Consider the following 20,525-nt stretch of genomic DNA (forward strand, 5'->3'; position numbering starts at 1 on the left):
TTTCTTCCACAAAGGTGCGGTTGTATATCGAATATATCCTACGAAATAAATACAATTTATGAATCCTCTCATCGACATTGAGTACAGATTGCTCTTCCCCCTCCCCCCCCCCCCCCCCCATCTACGATAAAAAAACAATAGAATGACATAGAAGAAAACATTCGCGAAAAGCTTACAGTATCGCGCAGTTGGTAATTGTCGGCTTGGGTACTATTTAAATGTAAATGTACCCCGCGTACTTTAATGTTTACTTACAGGTACCCCGGTTACAGTAAATATACTTAAACGTACCCGGTCGATATTAGACTGTACACGAATTGTATTCCCGCCAAAATCCGATGTCATAAAACGCGCAACCGATTGACGTAAAACGATATTGTTTATCTTAAACAAACTTCTCTTTAAAAAAACTGCATCAACATGCTTTTTGAGTATGAGTTCCGATAATATAGATCGAGGCCAATTAACCGAAAATTGACATAAATGTAACCATAAATAAAAAATGAGCCGACAACGACCGATTTTGCTTAAAAATTCCCGGGTACGTTTTAGTATATTTACCGTACCCGGGGTATATGTAAGTATACTTAAGAGTACCCGGGGTACATGTAAGTAGTACCCAAGTCGACAATGATTAATCGAGCTACAGTATCCTCATTTAAATTGCACGCCATTTCTCATTCAATCCACAAATATCCAAAATACTATCATACAGGACGACGAAAAGTAAGTATTCTTCACACACGACTTTGGAGTGTGTGTATTTATTTTAATAACGATATTTCAAAATCTAACCTAGTCGAGCCCTAGTAAACGATTCTTTATTTGCTTGCGTAAGAAACGTGGCATTTTTTCTTCTAATATCTGATTGCACAATCCACGAAAATAAACACATTTAATGATACCTCGAATGAAATACTTCGCTTTTTGGTGATGTTAACATGTATTTGAAATTGAAAACAGCGGTTTTTTTTACAGTGCCTGCATTCAAAACTGGCTCAAAACGGTTTTCATACAAGTATTCAATATGTATTTCATGTAATCGCAACTTACATTTCCAAAAGGGTATTCCTTCTTTTATTTATACACGTATATTTAATCAGCCCACTGCATTATTAAACTGATTATTTAAGATAACAGTGACAGACGATTCAATAAGACCGTTTCCTTTTGTCCACTTGAAGAAAGCTATGAGGACAAACCAGGTTACACGGAAAATAGCCTAGTCCGAATGAGCTTGATTGAACCGATCATAGTAGTGGTGTGTAACCTATATATGTACTTTAAAGGACGGAGTTTATACACTATTCTTAATTTTAGTCCAAAGATAAAATATAACGACAATTATACACAATTAGAACCTAAGGTTAAAAACGTCGATATGGCAGAATCGTAAGTTGGTAAATCTGTTCATAAAGAATTTAAACATGTTTCTATTAAAGTCAAACAATAAGAAGAACTGCGTAATTAAAATGTATTTCTCCTATATCTTACCAATTTACTCAACGATAATATGCCATTCACATTATTTATGTAAGCAATTGTTAAGTCGAACCTCGCCATCTCTGGAGTCTGGTCTACTGTCTAGTCCATATAAACGTACTCCCAGAGCCTTTGATGATTTTTGCTATGGCGGCTCTGGGTATCAAGATCTTTTAAAATAAATAATTATTTTTCATTTAAGTGCAACCGCGCGATTGAACAGTTAGAAAAATGTCAGGTCAGTGTGGGGACTTCATATTACAAACGCGCGGTTGCACTTTACTGAAAAAATACTTATTTGTTTAAAAAGATCATGAAACCCATAGACAACTCTCACAAATGAGCGGGCTCTCCACTTAATTTCATTAAAAATGGTGAAATATTTAAAAAGAAATCATTAAAAATGTTAACTGGGTCGCGCTTAATTATCCCAACACAGATCTTAAAAAGTCACGTGGTATAGGCACCGTGATAATATCGCCTGTCGACTCTTACGTTTTCAAAAAAGGGATATTTTAACGTCATGAAGCATGTGCATCAAGCATGGATGTAAAAATTACTATAACACCGTTTAAAAAACGCGAGAGTTGACAGACGATATTAAAAGTGATATATTAACAGTACAAATATCCCGTGTCGCGCAAAATATCGAGTATCGCTTCGTGTGTTGAGGTCTGAAATTAGACCGCGATACATGAGATTCAGATACGATGGGCGACATGGGAATAATAAAATAATATAGTATTGCTTCATGTGTTGCGCAAAATAGCGTGTGTCACTTGACTTTGTGTTTCCTGTGTCGCCCTTTGCATGCGATATTCGATATTTTGGGTGATACTGAAAGCGACACAGGATATGTTTAAGGTGATACACGAAGCGACATACGATATTTTGCGCGATACACTAAGTGACACGCGATATTTACCACGATATATCGCCTTTTGGCTACGTTCACAAGGGCGATATTTTGTGGTACATTTCCCCGCGTCGCTTCATGTATGTCGCTTCGTGTGTCAAGCAAAATACCATTTTTTGTAATGAGAATGCCTTATTTTCAGTGATTTACATGAAGAGATTCAACTCCTTGAAGAGATTTACATTCATGAGCTTCAAGTTGAAAAGGATGAAGAGTAAGTACTGAGTGAGGAGTATATTCCAGATTATATATGTAGTTATTTTTTTAAGTATATTCCAGATGAATACGAAAAAATATTTTGGGAAGTGTAATCAAAATGAAATATGAATTGTTATTTTGGAGCAATTTTTATAAATGTATGAATTACAATGTTCACACAAAATTGTAGGTTCATCACCCATATGCATATTTAAACACAGCGATTTTATTCCTTCTTTATAAACTACCTGAAAACGGCACTTTCCCAATTAGGAAAAAACTACAAATTTTCCAATTGCTGTTAAACAAATTCCCAAGTGAATGTTGAAAGAAAAAATAAAAATAAAAAATAAAATGCAACATTTTGTTAGTTTCCCCATGCAGCTCTATGGCTTGAATCTAAGTAAATATTATATTGACAATTTTACAACACTAAATAAAGTTATCAATTTTAAAGCATTTGGGAGCAACAAAATTAAATACTCCAATTTCCCAATATGAAGACTTCAAGACATTAATTTTCCCAATTTCTTTTTTTTCACGCACATTCTTCTCAATTGGGCTGATACCATTACTTTTCTAAATTGGGCAAAAAACTAGCTGAAACAAAATTAATGTCTCACGTGCTCAACAAATGAGGCCATGGATGGTCATGAGTTTCATATGACACTGTCTTTTGCAAGTTGACTATACGACCATAGTTCAGACATTTCATGCAGTGTTATTAGTCCCCTACCGGTGAAACCAGAGAGGGACTTATGGGTGGGCTCTGTGTGTCTGTCAGTATGTCACACTTTTCTGGATCCTGCGATAACTTTTAAAGTTCTTCATATTTTTTCATGAAACTTGGATTGATGGCAATATGGAGATTTTGCACGTCATTTCATTTGTTTCTACATCAAGAATTCTGGTTACTATTGCAACAAATAAACCACAAATATTGCTGTAGGGGACTTTTATTGCTTGGCAATAGTTTTGTTGTTTTGATTTTAAACCTTCTTTTATTTAATGGTTATATCAGAACAGAAATAAATGAACAACTGATATTTGAAATCAAATAGCCTTTCATTACAGTATTATTTTAATAAAATGGCCAATGGTTTAATTTTTAAAAGAAAATATTTGTAAGGTGAAAAAACAACAGTATGTTTTGAACAGTTTACTTGATGTTAAGCAAAAATTATCTCAAAGACAAGGACTTCCAATAACAATGTAACATTGTTTGAAATAATAAAAGTAAACGTAATAATCCAACCTTTTATCTCTAAATGATGAAAAATTTAACACATACATGTATGCAAAAAATGTGCAAATAATACTTCTGACTGGACAAAACATTTAAACAAGTAGGGATTACATTAGTCAAGGTACATATATCAAGTGTGTGTGTACTTCAGAGCTTCAATTTCTCCAGAGCAGAGAAACCTACATGAACGTAAGTGTGTATGTTAATTTCAAGGTTTGGGTGTGTATTTTGCTGTTGTTTGTGTGTAATGCAGGGGGCGTGCAGTACGGATGATTCTGCAGCTTACACCAGCCACCGGCGAGGACCTTGACAAGATGTTTGTGTGTATGACCTTGCTGCTAGACCTACCTCACCAGGTATGTAAGGCGTCTCATACCATTGAAAACAATATAGAACACTATAGTTACAAATGTATGTTGTGTTTTTGTTGAATGATTTACTCTTATGTTATTTTATTTTGATATAGTGATTGAAAACAGCTGTGTTAGTCTCTTTTGACCTCATCTGAACAAAAAATAGTAAAGGTGTGCCCATGTGATTACCCTATGTCTGTTTTACTGAGGTGTGCAGTGTGTTATCAATTTTAAGCTCTTTAATAGTCTAGATGCCCCTTTTTTCATGCAAGCCTGATAAAATTTTGTCAGAATGTTTATCTGGACAATATCTAATTCAGCGCTTCCGTTAGTGGACGTCCGGGCGTAAATTACGCCCGAAAACGGCAGTCGTACGTCCATTATGCAAATGGTGGAAGTCCCTTGGACGTCCGATAATCCACATGTACGCAGTTTGCGAATACACAACACGCTCTAAAGGTCAACAGTAAATCGGTTCATTTAGACCGTTAACTCCGCTCAAAGACCTATAGGTCTTTGCTCCGCCTAAGAGCTACAGTTTTCAATGAATTTCTCAGCGAGTGGTCAATATTGATTTTTCCAGCTGTCAATCACATGCTTCTTGGTAAGCGTATCAGCCAATCAGCTAGGCAGCAGAATACATGCTGACCCCACGTGAAGCTGTATACAATAATATTAGCGACCTCTGCGCTACGAAGTTTTTATTTAGCAATCAAATTTAATTAAGTCAACGCTTTCCTCGAGGAAGGATGGCGTGACGTTGTACATGAAGTCTAATTTTTGCATGATTTTCATGTGTGCACGAAATACACGGGAAATGTTTATTTGTTGCTAGAATGTTCTTAACTTTCCGTGAATAATAAAATCTGGAAATGATTTCGGATTACACGTTTGATTTATAAGCATTTGAATATACTTAAATTGAATAACGTTAATTGTATACCGATTGTCATAAGGAATAATGCAACAAGTAGTTAAATAACGTGTTTTGAAATTGCCAAACTAAGCATATTGGTCTACATGCATGCATGAATGACCTGACAAGTTATATTGCGATTCGGAATTAAGTGTACTCGGTATAATTAAAAGAAAGACGCTTTTTTACACTCCAAAATTCGCTTTCACTTACGTTAACTTTTCTGAAAGGAGGTACATGAAACATTTTTAGTTAAGTCGTTGATTTGTTGTAATCACTAAATATGAACGTGCTCTATGCTCTCAAATCACGTCACGTGATTAACGCATGTTCAATGGGAATTCCCCCATCCATCCCACAATTCAATTTGTATATGCCAAAATGGCGGACGTTGCAGACGTCAATATTTGTCGTATTTTGGTTTTGAAAATATAAATCGTAATAATACTGGATTATCGGGTAATGGATAGAGTTGGAACATGTACGTTTATTAAAATTCTGAAATAAAAGTGGGACTTCAAAATTTATGTCTGGGACGTCCAAAATTTTAGGCTTGGAAGTCAGGACTTCCAACTTTATAAAGCTAACGGAAGCGCTGAATCTATCCCTAGTTTGAATTCTGGGTCAGGTTCTTTCCAAAAAATAGGTCACCAGGTAAATCTTCAACACTGTATATCTCTAGAGGCCACATTTATCATATTCTCTTGATGAATCATAGTCAAAATGTTTGTGTTTGAATCTTGGTAATATGCATCCAAAAACTAAGTCTCGTCACCAGGTCAAATCTTAGAAAAAACTCTGAAGGCAACATATATGACTCAATGTTGATGAAACATAATCAGAATTGTTATCTTTATAATATTGAGTCTGAGTTCAAATCTGGGTCATGTGCATCAAAACCCGAGGTCACCAGATCAAATCTTATCAAAACCTTGTTACCACTAATTCTCAAGAGGCGAAATTTATGACTCGATGTTAATAAAACGTAATTTGTCTTGACAATATGGACGCCATGTTTGAACCAGGTAAAAGCGGGGTCAAATACTAGATTGCCAGGTCAAGTCTTTAAAAGTGGGTGCCCTTGAACTCAGGTGAGTGCTCAGGTGCCATCATAGCCCTCTTGGTATAATACTGTCACAATGATTACAAACTTCATTTACATCAGATGTGTGTTGATGGTTCAATAAAGAATTTCATACAAACTTGATGAGAAACAGAGTCCCAGATGGATGTGCTCTGACACTTGTTGATGGTTCAATAAAGAATTTCATACAAACTTGATGAGAAACAGATGGATGTGCTCTGACACTTGTTGATGAAATGAATACACATATGCATGTTCTTTAACATAACATTTCAGATTTGTATGCCCCCAGTAGGGTGGCATATAGCAGTTGAACTGTCCGTCCATCCGTCTGTCCGTCACACTTTGCGTTTAGGTTTCAAAAAAGGCTCATAACTTCTAGGTTGCTTCAGATAGCATTTAATGCTGTTGCCTGTTCTGAAGTCATCTACCAGACACAGTATCATTACACGCTCAAGAACCAGTACGTCCATGAGAATGGGTCAGTTGTCAGAACATTAAGACTTAATGCTCTACAAGAGACTGTCAATGGAGGGTGCAGTAAAGACAGTTGACCAATTTTTCAGGTTTTTAGTTGCCCTATGTACTATCAAAGGAGGGAAAATACACAGTGGGAGACAATTTTGCTAATGACTGGTTTGAAGAGATAACATTTTACAAAGTCTCAGTGGTTGATGTTTTATTTAAACAACATTTTGAGTTTAATTGGTGTGTTATATAGACAGTTTCAATAAGATTCAGTAGAATAAAATAAGTTTACAACAGTTAAAGAAACAACAGTTGGAAAGATAAATGGGTTAAATGGTCTCAAGGGACCAAGTGAAAAAGAAGTAGGTGAACAAATTATTTCCAGAAAAAGCTTTTTAGCTCGACTATTATATATGAAATATATATAGTGGAGCTATGCTACTCTCCCCGGCCTCCGCGTCTGCGTTAGTGTCTGCGTGCAAATGTTAAAGTTTTCGTACTACCCCAAATATTTTCTTTCTCCCTTGACATATTGCTTTCATATTTTGCATACTTGTTTACCAACATGACCCCAACCTATAAACAAGAGCAGACAACTCTATCAAGCATTTTGTCATAATTATGGCCCCTTTTCCACTTAGAATATGCAGCAAATGTTAAAGTTTTCGTACTACCCTATTTATTTTCATTGTCCCTTGACATATTGCTTTTATATTTTGAATACTTGTTTACCAACATCACCCCAACCTATAAACAAGAGCAGACAACTCTATCAAGCATTTTGCGATAATTTTTGCTCCTTTTATACTTAGAATATGCATATTATTGATAAATCTATGTTAAAGTTTGCATACTACCCCAAATATTTCCTATATCATTTGACATAGTCCTTTTATATGTTGCATACTTGTTAACCAACATGACCCCAACCTATAAACAAGAGCAGACCACTGTATCAAGCATTTTGACATAATTATGGCCCCTTCTACACTTAGATAATTGAACATTTTGCTTAAATTGCCATAACTTCTTTATTTATGATCACATTTTATTATAACTTTGACAAAACAACACTTACATGAATACCACAATGGATTCCACCCAAACAATACCCCACGCCCCTACCAGAATCCCTCCCCCCCTAACCTCACCCCCCCCAACAATTTTTTTTTTAAACATCATCTAATAAATTACCACACCCCACATTATACCCCTTTCTCACCCCCCACCACCCACCCCCCCAAATTTTATTTTTATTTTTAAACATCATCTTATAAATTACCGCACCCCACATTATACCCCCCTCTCACTCCCCCACCCCCCCCTACCCCCCCCCCCCCCCCCCCAATTTTTTTTTTTTAAACATCATCTAATACATTACCACACCCCACATTATACCCCCCTTTTTTTCCTTTTTTTATTATTGAAAGATCGTCTAATAAATTATTGAATATGAACAATTTCCCCATGATGGCTTACGTTATACTGTCAAGCACTCGAATAGTCGAGCGCGCTGTCCTCTGACAGCTCTTGTTTAATAAAGGTGTTCACATTTTCCTACTTGAATTTTAAAAAACAAATTGACAAATTGAAGTCATCACCATAAGGACCCTCTATCATGTCACAAGCCTTTCATTCTTTCAAGTCTATCATGGTTTTTTAACCCACAAATGTGGATTTTTTAGTAAGGAGAAAGAATATTCCAGTAGCAAAGAGCTTGTGGAACATTTCAAAGTTGATTCAGAAGCCCTCAAACATGTATGCACTTTTATAGTGTCTTCTGAAGGGCTCCTATAGCAGTACTACATTTCAGCAACTTATTATGCTCATCATCAACCAATAGCTTGGACTTTCCATTTAAGTGGAAGTTGTTTAGAACTGGACTTGCATGGACTTCCATGTCAGGTCTTCTTGCAAACATCCTTGTAGTTGTTTACATCGGTTTGCTCTCAAACCCACTATTTAACGTTTTGTTTTTGCCTTTCAGTACCCTGATATACCTCCTGAGTTTACCATTAAAAATCCACGTGGTATTGGGGAGGAGGAAATACAAAGGTAATAGCTGTCTTCTCTCTTTAATTTCTTTTATGCTAATTGAATAACATGCTAGATGATAAATACATTGTTCGAATTGTGAATTCAATCTTTAAATTAAATAACCACTCAATACATACACAATATTATTCATTGGTGAAGATATACTCTCAACCTTTGCTCTATGGTCAAACATTGATATGTGATACACATGTTACTATATGTTAATTATAGGTTTATTGTACATTGCAATTAACTCATAGTAAGATGATGCTTACATGTTGTTTTCAGTTTAGTGGAGGACATGCATGCTTTGTGTGAAGAAAGGAGAGGGGGCCCTGTTTTGTATGAACTGATTGAGGTATGTCTTATTGATGCCAAGGATTGTATGAACTGATTGAGGTATTTCTTATGTATGCCAAGACTTGTATGAATTGATTGAGGTATGTCTTATGTATACCAATGATTGAATGAACTGAATGAGGTATGTCTTATAGATGCCAATGATTGTATGTACTGAATGAGGTATGTCTTATGTATGCCAAGGATCGTATGAACTGATTGAGGTTTGTCTAATGTATGCCAAGGTATATGAACTGATTGAGGTATGTCTTATGGATGCCAATGATTGTATGAACTGATTGAGGTATGTCTTATATATGCCAACGATTGTATGCACCAATTGAGGTATTTCTTATGTATACCAAGGATTGTATGAACTGATTGAGGTATGTCTTATGTATACCAAGGATTGTATGAACTGTTTGAGGTATGTCTTATGTATGCCAAGGATTGTATGAACTGATTGAGGTATGTCTAATGTATACCAAGGATTGTATGAACTAATTGAGGTCTGTCTTATATGGGCTTAGGCTTGTATGAACTGCACAGACTCGAATACATTAATTGATGTGTTTGGTCTAGCATGTGCTAAAAGTTCCAGGTAATATTTAGAGGTCAAAAGTTAACTTTGCCATAAATCATGCAATTTTTAAATGAGTAACATGAAATGACCACTGTAAGATGATGGCATGTCAAGTGTAACATCTGTTTCCCTATTACTAATGTCAAGGTCACACTTAGAGGTCAAAAGTTAAATTTATTTATGTTCAGCTTTCCAGGTTTGTTACTTCATCATTTGTCAAACAATTTTCAAATAAGTTACTACACATGACCACCGCAGGGGTCAATATGTCAAGTTAAATACATGTCCAAGCTCAAATTAAATATTAAACATCTAATCCAGACAGTAGCTTTTTCATTCATCATGCGATTACAAAAAGTTTACAGATGTCAGGTGAAACAATAGTCTCCTAAGCTCAAAATTCAAGGTCACACGTATAGATCTTAGATCAGTTCCTGAAAGTAAATGTATTGTTTATGCAATTTAAAAATAATTTTCAAAATATGTTTACTATGTGGAGACAGAATGTCACATGTAAAATCTACCCGTATATCCTGGGCTCAAAGGCCAATATGAAAGGAACAATTTGAGCTTTTTACAGTTTGTCCAAACTGCATTATATATCATGCAATTTAAAATACCTCACTGCAAATGTTCATCATGTACACATGGCTTGTTGCTTGAAAGAGCTTTCTCCATAAACACAAAGGTCAATTTCACACTTAAAGCTTAAGTATTCAATCTTGGCTTAATATTGCTTGTCTGGACCATAACTTCATTTTTTATCATGCTATCTTAAAACAAGACCAGTAATCTTTGCTCATGAGTGAAGGTCACTCTTAGAGGTCAAATGCTCACACATGCATAGTGGGGCTTAGTAATTCATGGTTATCATATTCTACTATGGGCTTGACATTTTTATGTCCCCCACCACTATAGTGGGGGACATATTGTTTTTGCCTTGTCTGTTGGTTGGTTTGTGAGTTTGTTTGTGCAAACTTGAACATTTGCAATAACTTTTGCAATATAATTTTTATTGAAGATAGCAACTTCATATTTGGCATGCATGTTTATCTCATAGAGCTGCACATTTTGAGTGGTGAAAGGTCAAGGTCATCATTCAAGGTCAAAGTTAAAATATATGGGTTAAAATCGCTAATTTAATGTACACTTTTGCAGTATTGAAGATAGCAGCTTGATATTTGGCATGCATGTGATCTCATGGAGCTGCACATTGTGAGTGGTGAAAGGTCAAGGTCATCATTCAAGGTCAAAGGTCAAATATATGGGGACATAGTGTTTCACAAACACATCGCTTGTTTGGACATGCATTTAGATAGTTTTAAACAAGTTAAAACATGTGAGAGTAATAAATAGTGCTTTTTCACATAGAATCGGTACTATAGTTGAACAGCATAAGGTATTTGTATATTTCACAGTAGCTATTGTCATTTACAAACACTACTGTTTACGTGTTGGGTTCCTAGCTAGCGAAGGAAAGTCTCACAGCTGGCAACACGCCCCACTGCGCCTGCATGATCTGTCTAGAGCATTTCCTGGAGGGCGAGAAGTTCACGAGAACGCAGTGCTATCACTACTTCCATGAGAGCTGCCTAGGCCGCTATGTGCAGCACGCCCTCAACAAAACCCCTGACACTGTACCAGCACACACAGCCGTCGCTGACCTCCAGAGAAACAAGGTCATCTTTGCACTCTAAACTATCTATGTCTCCTTTAGCTCTTGTGAATATATCCCTTAAACAGATTCTAAATTTTGAAACTTACTTCATAATTTCTTTTAAAATGAGTTACTAGCAGAAAGTGTGTGTATATTGAACACAGTCATTTAAGCATATTTTATTTCTACAAGTCACAGTATTTTGTTTGAATGGAAATAAAAGTTTATTCCCATAATATCCTTCATTTAACATTATAATTACCTTTAAATAACTTTTGCAATATTAGAAAACATTGAAAACTATTAAAAACACCAGTCATTAACAAATGAGTTTAAATAAAAAGAAGTCAATTAACAAGCTTCATGGCTAAACTTCAAGGTGCGTAGCTTTTTTAATAAACAAATAATATCTGCAGGTGCAATTTACCACTAATAAGCGATGTATTCAAGCGTTCATGTGGAAGACAGATAAAAAGCTTTCTACTAAGTTTTCAAGAGTTCAGTGTGGTCCTTAACAGAAATTTAACTCGGAAACGGTATTGGTTAAATATACCTTATTTTAAATTATGTAAATGTTATAATTCTGCGTGCATTCAAATATATATATCTGTGTGTGCAGTTGTTGTGCCCTGTATGCCGAGAGGAGATCAGCTACTCTGCAGCTTGTGAGGACGTGTCTAGCACGGAGCAGGTCCCTCCCTTCATCCTAACATCAGAACTGAGGGCCATGCAGCAAGCCATGTCAGCCGCCTATGAGAGGCAGCGAGCACTAGGGGGCATTATTGACTTGGAGGCAGAAAAAAACAAATACCTTGTGAAAGAGGATGTAAGACTTTGTACTCTCTTCAGGCTAAATACTGTGTATAAAGATATGTAATTTTTTCTAGCCTGCTTGCGTATGGGTTGAAATGGCTGCCACAATGATTGAGATTATATGCATGCATGCCCTAGTGCTTGCGTTAGTACAAGCATGACAGAACTGTTACTTCATTACCCTCCATACATATTAAATTAACTTTCCACAAATGTTCACCATGAAGACAAGGCATGTTGCGTGAAAGACCCATGTCGTTAGCTAAAAGAGTCTTCAATTGAAATTCTGAATTAAACAGCTTGCCTGAACTATATAAATCTGGTATAATAACTACAACTCAATATATCATAGTACAAACTATCTTTTGAATTAAATCAACTATAAAGCATAAGCATAATGCTCTTTCTGTCATAATGTGCAGCAAACAATCGGGCACATTTTGGGGGGCAATTTACATATGTTAAAAAAATAATTGCAGAACTGTTTGAAAGTTTTAAGGTATTTGCTAACTTTATAAACGCACCTTCTATTATGTTAGAAAAAAACACAAGTGCTCCTCTGCTATTTGCACTAATTATATTACTTTCATTATGTAACTGTGAGCACTTATCGTTTTTGCAATACTTCAAGCTGTGCATTTTGACTTGCCGATATTAGCTATACATTCATTTCTTTAATTCATATACATGTGTTGCTATTTATGAAGTAATGACAGTTTGTTTGTTTTTTATTATGCAGTAATTAGCATTTGTAAATAACTCAATATTGTACACCATGAATTATGATCTGATATATATACTGATATTGTATGGTGTGGAGGGAGACGCCCTCTATCCCCACATACCTATTGACAAGCAAAATAAACAAGGGCTGTTTGTAAAACATGCATGCCCCCCATATGGGCTGTTTGTTGTAGTGGCAGCCATTAAGTGAATACGTTTTTAGCTCACCTGTCACAAAGTGACATGGTGAGCTTATGTGACTGTGTGATGTCCGGCGTCCGTATGTGCGTGCGTGCGTGTGTGCGTGCGTCCATCAACAATTTGTTTGTGTAGACAGTAGAGGTCACAGTTTTCATCCAATCTCAATGAAATTTGGTCAGAATGTTTATCTTGATGAAATCTGGGTGGGGTTGTATTTGGGTCATCTTGGGTCAAAAACTATGTAACTAGGTCAAAAACTAGGTCACATAATAGGTCAAATAATAGAAAAACCTTGTGTAGACAATAGAGGTCGCAGTTTTCATCCAATCTTTATGAAATTTGGTCAGAATGTTTATCTTGATGAAATCTGGGTTGGGATTGTATTTAGGTCATCTGGGGTCAAAAACTAGGTCACTAGGTCAAAAACTAGGTCAAATAATAGAAAAAACCTTGTGTAGACAGTAGAGGTCACAGTTTTCATCCAATCTTTATGAAATTTGGTCAGAATGTTTATCTTGATGAAGTCTGGGTTGGAATTGTATTTGGGTCATCTTGGGTCAAAAACTAGGTCACTTAGTCAAAAACTAGGTCATATAATAGAAAAACCTTGTGTAGACAATAGAGGTCGCAGTTTTCATCCAATCTTTATGAAATTTGGTGAGAATGTTTATCTTGATGAAATCTGGGTTGGGATTGTATTTGGGTCATCTGAGGTCAAAAACTAGATCACTAGGTCAAATAATAGAAAAACCGTCAACAGTTTGTTTGTGTAGACAGTAGAGTTCACAGTTTTCATCCAATCTTTATGAAATTTGGTGAGAATGTTTATCTTGATGAAATCTGGGATGGGATTGTATTTGGGTCATCTGGGGTCAAAAACTAGGTCACTAGGTCAAAAACTAGGTCACTAGGTCAAATAATAGAAAAACCTTGTATAGACTATAGAGGTCACAGTTGTCATCCAATCTTTATGAAATTTGGTCAGAATGTTTATCTTGATGAAATCTGGGTTGGGATTGTATTTGGGTCATCTGGGGTCAAAAACTAGGTCACTAGGTCAAATAATAGAAAAACCTTGTGTAGACAATAGAGGTCACAGTTTTCATCCAATCTTTATAAAATTTGATCAGAATGTTTATCATGATGAAATCTGGGTTGGGATTGTATTTGGGTCACCTGGGGTAAAAAACTAGGTCACTAGGTCAAATAAAAGAAAAATCTTTTGTAGACAATAGAGGTAACAGTTTTCATCTAATCTTTATTAAATTTGGTCAGAATGTTTATCTTGATGAAATCTGGGTTGGGATTGTGTTTGGTTAGTCAGGTGAGCGATTCAGGGCAATCATGGCCCTCTTGTTTGTCACTGTGACCTTGACTTTTGACCTAGTGATCTGAAAATCAATAGGGGTCATCTTCCAGTCATGATCAATGTACCTATGAAGTTTTATGATCCTTGGCGTAAGCATTCTTGAGATATCATCTGGAAACCATTTTACTGTTTAGTGTCACTGTGACCTTGACCTTTGACCTAGTGACCTGGAAATCAATAGGGGTCATCTGCCAGTCATGATCAATTTTCCTATAAAGTTTCATGATCCTAGGCATAGGCATTCTTGAGTTATCATCCGGAAACCATTTTACTGTTTCGAGTCACTGTGACCTTGACCAACCTGAAAATCAATAGGGGTCATCTGCCAGTCATGATTAATGTACCTATGAAGTCTCATGATCCTAGGCGTAAGCATTCTTTAGTTATCATTCGGAAACCATTTTACTGTTTTGAGTCACTGTGACCTTGACCTTTGACCTAGTGACCTGAAAATCAATAGGGGTCATCTGCCAGTCATGATCAATGTACCTATGAAGTTTCATGATCCTACGCGTAAGCATTCTTGAGTTATCATCCGGAAACCATTTTACTATTTCGAGTCACTGTGACTTTGACCTAGTGACCTGAAAGGCCAAAGCGTTCTTGAGTTATCATCCGGAAACCATCTGGTGGACGGACTGACCGACGTCGGACTGACCGACCAACATGTGCAAAACAATATACCCCCTCTTCTTCGTAGGGGGGCATAAATATATAGAACAGAGAAAAATATATAAAAAACTTCATTATTCAATTCTAAAATAACTTACCAAAGCAGTTCACCATTTGGAGACATTGTATTGTCTGTTAAGACCCATCTACCTATGTCAAAGTGGAAAGGTCGTACTATGAAATAAAATGATCACAATTCGGTATAATATAGCCTAAATATGATGTTTCCAACAGGTATAATGCTATTCTGCCCTAGGTCTTGGAGAATGTTGTTTCTGAGAGCATTAAATAAATGAAATCGTGTGAGTAAAACTGATGTGATACATAAACTTGTTATAGTTAAAAACAGATCACTATTTTGAACAAAAAATGCAGCTGTAAAAGGAAGTCTGGCACAGTCCTGTTGTGATTCATTTAATGTAGGATTTACTTTTGTTTTTAAATTTTATTTAATTACTCATGAACATTTCCCAGAGCAGTTTTAAGCTCACGTATTTACTGACTATTTCCAGTTCGCTCTGGTTACGGTGAATGTGCATTATCTCCTTATGACTCTTTTCTCTCAAGATATTAAATTAAAACCTCACACATGTGTTTTAGGCGATTGTATGAAGTAACTGACTCAGTTCTATAATATTGGCCTGCAGTTAAACAGAATAATGCGCCTTTTTATGTTCCCCACCACTTATAGTGGGGGACGTATTGTTTTTGCCCTGTCCGTTGGTTTGTTTGTGTGTTTGTTTGCGTCCAACTTTAACATTTGCCATAACTTTTGCAATATTAAAGATAGCAACTTGATATTTGGCATGCATGTGTATCTCATGGAGCTGCAAATTTTAGTGGTGAAAGGTCAAGGTCATCCTTCAAGGTCAAAGATCAATTTTTTTTTAATAAATCAAAGCGGCGCAGAAGGAGACATACATTAGTGTTTCTGACAAACACATTTATTGTTGAATTTTTAAAAAAGCGGGTTAATGATTGTGTGCAACATCACCATATATATCCTACTGCAGATATTGAAGTAAAAAATTTAAAATGTGTTCAGTGTGTTCATGAACATTCACTGATTAAGATATGTCGCCTTTCATACTTATCAAAGTCAAGTTGAGGTTTGCATGCAGGATTAAATTTATATTAAAGTTGGAGAGCAACAAGTACATATCTCAGTAATAAATACAGATATTTAATTGCAAATTAACACAAATCTTTCAGATCATCATGTGAGGTCAATAACCAAGGCCCATAACTCTGACCTCAATTTAGCAGAACTTTTCCTTTATTTTTTCGTTTGCATCATCTTCTTATCACCATATCCTCTAAACATATTGGAATACAATTTTAATGAGATACTTGTTTGTGTTTCAGATGATAAATCCTGAGATGTGTCCAATTTGCTTTCAGGATGTTGTACTGATGTCTATTCCAAAGAGTGATGGGATAACTATGGAGGCAGAGTCAACTCCAGGACGACATGAAGAACAGGATAAGCAGCCTACCGGCAGGGGACAGACTGCTGCTCCAGGAGCCAGTAGGGGGGCCAATGGACAGCAGGAGCGGACACATAGGAAAGACACCTACAGGAGTAACAAGTATCGTCCAGACAGATATAACAGAGGGAATAAAGACAATCATCCAAAAAATAGAACGGATTTCAAACCAAGGTCCAGTGAAGGATCTAGAAATGAAGGAGCTGCTTGTGGAATAAATAGTAGGCTCACAACCAGCTCTGGTAATGATAAACCTCCCGAAAATACCTCAGAAGATGGAATTGTCAAATCCAGTTATGATAGTACTAAACAAGACAGACCACCTAAGAAATATCCAGATAAACACTCAACAGGATACTATAGCACAAGGCGTGGTAGTGATAGCACTACAAGACCTGTTAGTAGTAAAAGACCTGGTAATGATAATAGACGCGGCTACAATAACAGACCTAGTAGCAAACCTAACTGCAATACTGCAGTTGGTGATAGTGACACTCCAGAGCATCTTGAACATAGACGTTTGGATGTGAAATCTGATCCATTACATGAACTGGAAAACAACAAAGATGAAAAGTCTTTTAATTCAAACAAATATGAACATAAAAGTGATTTAAGGAAAGGTCCTGATGTTGAGTATCACAAAAGTTCTTATCATCGCCAAAGAATTTTTGAAAGGAGCCAGCCAAAGACAGACATATTAACAAGTGCAACTGAAATTCAAAGCAAATCTGAAGTGGATGGTAAAATGGTTCAAGATAATGATGAAAGTCATCCAAGACACCAGGAGAGTCGACATAGACGTAAACCACATAACCATCAAAAAAAAGAAAATGTGCAACATTTTGAAAGGAATAATAACCAAGCTGAGAAAAAGCTAACAAAATTACCAAAATCTAATGTAAATGATACCAATATAAGAACTGTTGTTGCTGTGACAAGTGACCATGGTGCATCCCCAGCTAACCTGGGCCCGCCACCTGGACTATCGGTGCAGCCCCCACCAGGCATCACTGACCAGGCCTACACACGCACTATCAAACCTCCACCAGGCTTTTCATGATAACAATTGGCAATTCATAGTATCTGTTGTGCTTATTATATAGTACTTATTTTATATCATTTTGAGGTATTTCACTAACTTAACTTGATTAATTGCTTGTGTGTGCAAGTTTAAGAGAATGTGTTTTAAGTTTTTGTTCACTAATCTTTGAATTAATGTTATTTGCACAATTGTTACTTTGATTAACTGTTAATTGATGAGCAGGCTTGCTAAAAGTTGGATGAAGCTGTCACAATGGTCGAGTGCATTTGTGTGCCTTCAAGCATATTACTTGCCTGGACTAAAATGTCATTCATTGTGAATAAATTAATACCACAAATGTTCACCATGACAAGACGTGGCATGTCACACCCATCTCCCTACATCAATGGTCAAGGCTACACTTATAGGTATAAAGTAAAATTTGATCATTAACAGTTTTTAGGACTGAAAAACTATTTCATTAAGATAATGCATATTAATAATTACTTACCATAAAGATCCAACACGAGGAGCTGATGTATCATGAGGAAGATACTGTCCACCTACTTAAAGGTCAAAGATTTACATGAATGTCCTAGGTTTAATTTTACCATATAACATCTTGTTAGACTATAACTTCATCACCCATCATACACTTTCAAACATTTATTACACAATTCATGTTAACCATGTGGAGATTGTGTGTCATGGTTACAATTGCCTTCCTACCTCAAAGATGAAGGTCACACTTAAAGGTCAAAGGTTAAAATTAAGCTTTAAACATTTTTTTCCAGACTGTTTTCTTGTCATTGTGCAATTTAAAAATAATTTACCACAATTGTTCACCATATGGAAACAGCATCTTTCTAGCCTCAAATAACATAACCTACCACACATGTTGGCCATAAGCAGATTGCTTGTCACCTCTACAATCTGTCCCATAGGTAAAAGGCCAAGGTTGCACTTACATTCAAATGCCCACTTTGAGCATAATATAGAATGTCAGGATTGTAACTTTCTCCTGTATCAAGGCAATTTTTTTGTCATTCGCCATAAATGTTAACCATTTAAAGGTGTTTCATGTGCAAGTCCTGTGCCCCATTAGTAATTGTCAAGGTGGCACTAACGGTAAAGAACCAAACATTACGGTGCTGCTTGTTAAATAATGACAGGCTCTATTTACCATTGGCTTGACATGTTGCCAAATGGCATCTACTTCTGTTAAGTAGACAAAATATACATTCAGAGAATAAACACATTATAGTTCAGAATTCCTTGAGCAAATAAGAAATATTAATATCAAATGGATATGGTGTTTGCCTAGCTACCAGGAGATCAATTGAGACCTTTTGAGCCTTCTAAAGATCTAACCAAAAACACTTACGTACTAGGTCTACCCAGTAAATGGACTCAAGGTTGTCAATAAGCCTTCTGCTTTCGATGCAATCTAGTGAAAATAATTCCTGTTGAATGAGGCAGCATGGTACCTGAGTATCTGAGAAAGGCACTGATGTTGAGATTACCTCGCTGTAGGCGCAGGGATATAGTTTTGGCATTGTCTATCTCCAGTCCTTCCATTCATCCCTTATTTTTATGCACCCGGATCGAATGATCAGGGGTATATTGTCTTTGGCCTGTCTGTCATTGTATATGTGTGTCTGTTTCAAACCTTGGTCATAACTTTTGTAATATTGAAGTTGTTAACTGATATTTGGCATGCATGTGTATCTCCTGGAGCTGCACATTTTAAGTGGTGAAAGGTCAAGGTCATCCTTCAAGGTCAAAGGTCAAATATATGGTTCGAAGAGCAGTAGAGGGGGCATTGCGTTTCACAAACACAGCTCTTGTTAAGGGATATATCTCAGAACCTATATAAGATTTCAACATGAAACTTCATGATAGTATACACATGTAGATATCAATAAGGCAAAGTGTCCTCCACAAGATTCCTAATTCTACACTATTTGAAACAAGAGTAATAGCCCTTTGTGATTTGGCAGTGGATATCAAATTAGCTTGTCTTATTTATGAAAGGGGTTTGGGGGTAAATATACATTTTCCTTGATTATTGCTACATGCATGTGTTGCCATGTTTATCTGTTTAGCCAAGTTGTTTTAATATCCATAATGCTGTGCATAATTAAAAATTGAAAAAACTGATTTAGTCAGACATTGGAGACGAAGGATTTATACCTCATTTAGGTCCTGTTTCTGGCACACAGCACTTGGTATGTCAGCTCTTTATGGTCACTTGACCATCCAAGCTGGAACAAGTAAGCTCAATACAAGCTTGTCCATTGCCAATTCATCCAATTGTCAAGAGCATATTTAAAATGCATTCTCTGTTTTTATTGGGCATTTTGGATTCCTTTTCCAATATGGACTGTTCAAACAAGTCATTTACAGAACGAAAACACCCCTTTCCTCAATGCTTACATGAAAGGTATTAATATTACATTAAAAGGGCCTATGAATGAAGGATTGAAATGGTCTTTAATATAATAAAATGCCTTATTTATACATTAGAGCATTATAATTGTACATATTTGTGCGCACTTGAAATAGATACAATTCCTTCTTTACAACACCGAGTCTCATGATAACGAAATACAGGGTTTCTGACACTTTTGTTGGCAGCAAACAAAATATAACACAATAATAGGTTTTTGTCTCTGAAATGAATATAATGCTTTTTAAACCTTATTTGAAACGTTACTACATCTTTTAAATTGATTTTGCTCAAAATCTGTTAGTTTGTATCAAATCTTATTTGCTATACCTGTTTTTTGCATGTATCACCATTTAGCCAGTTAAGCAATTATGTAAGTTTGATCAGTTTTACAATGTAAGCTTTATTGACTTGAAAGTGAATCAAGAAGAATATCATGAAAAATAAATATGACTGATTGCATATTTTTATTGTATAAACTCAAAGCTGATAAATGTACATATGTGCTCCC

General features: G+C 36.0%; 1 protein-coding gene across 3 annotated transcripts; it reads left to right on the forward strand.

The window, feature by feature from the left end:
* The first annotated feature begins 1,236 nt into the window (after window positions 1-1,236).
* Window positions 1,237-20,474, forward strand: LOC127843487 (E3 ubiquitin-protein ligase RNF25-like). Of its 3 annotated transcripts, none has more exons than XM_052373228.1 (8): window positions 1,237-1,261; window positions 2,541-2,612; window positions 4,096-4,198; window positions 8,651-8,718; window positions 8,989-9,058; window positions 11,089-11,301; window positions 11,899-12,105; window positions 16,459-20,474. In XM_052373228.1, exons 3-8 carry the CDS (start codon window positions 4,112-4,114, stop codon window positions 17,602-17,604), a joined length of 1,791 nt encoding a protein of 596 aa, XP_052229188.1. In that variant the 5' UTR covers window positions 1,237-1,261; window positions 2,541-2,612; window positions 4,096-4,111; the 3' UTR covers window positions 17,605-20,474. The 3 variants fall into 3 exon arrangements, with proteins under 3 accessions (XP_052229188.1, XP_052229185.1, XP_052229189.1); XM_052373225.1 differs by lacking the exon at window positions 1,237-1,261 and adding an exon at window positions 1,285-1,392; XM_052373229.1 differs by lacking the exons at window positions 1,237-1,261; window positions 2,541-2,612; window positions 4,096-4,198; window positions 8,651-8,718; window positions 8,989-9,058 and adding an exon at window positions 9,467-9,507.
* Window positions 20,475-20,525: the final 51 nt, after the last annotated feature.

This window comes from Dreissena polymorpha, chromosome 1 (genome assembly GCF_020536995.1).
Source record: "Dreissena polymorpha isolate Duluth1 chromosome 1, UMN_Dpol_1.0, whole genome shotgun sequence".
In the NCBI taxonomy this organism is placed as follows: Eukaryota; Metazoa; Mollusca; class Bivalvia; order Myida; family Dreissenidae; genus Dreissena; species Dreissena polymorpha.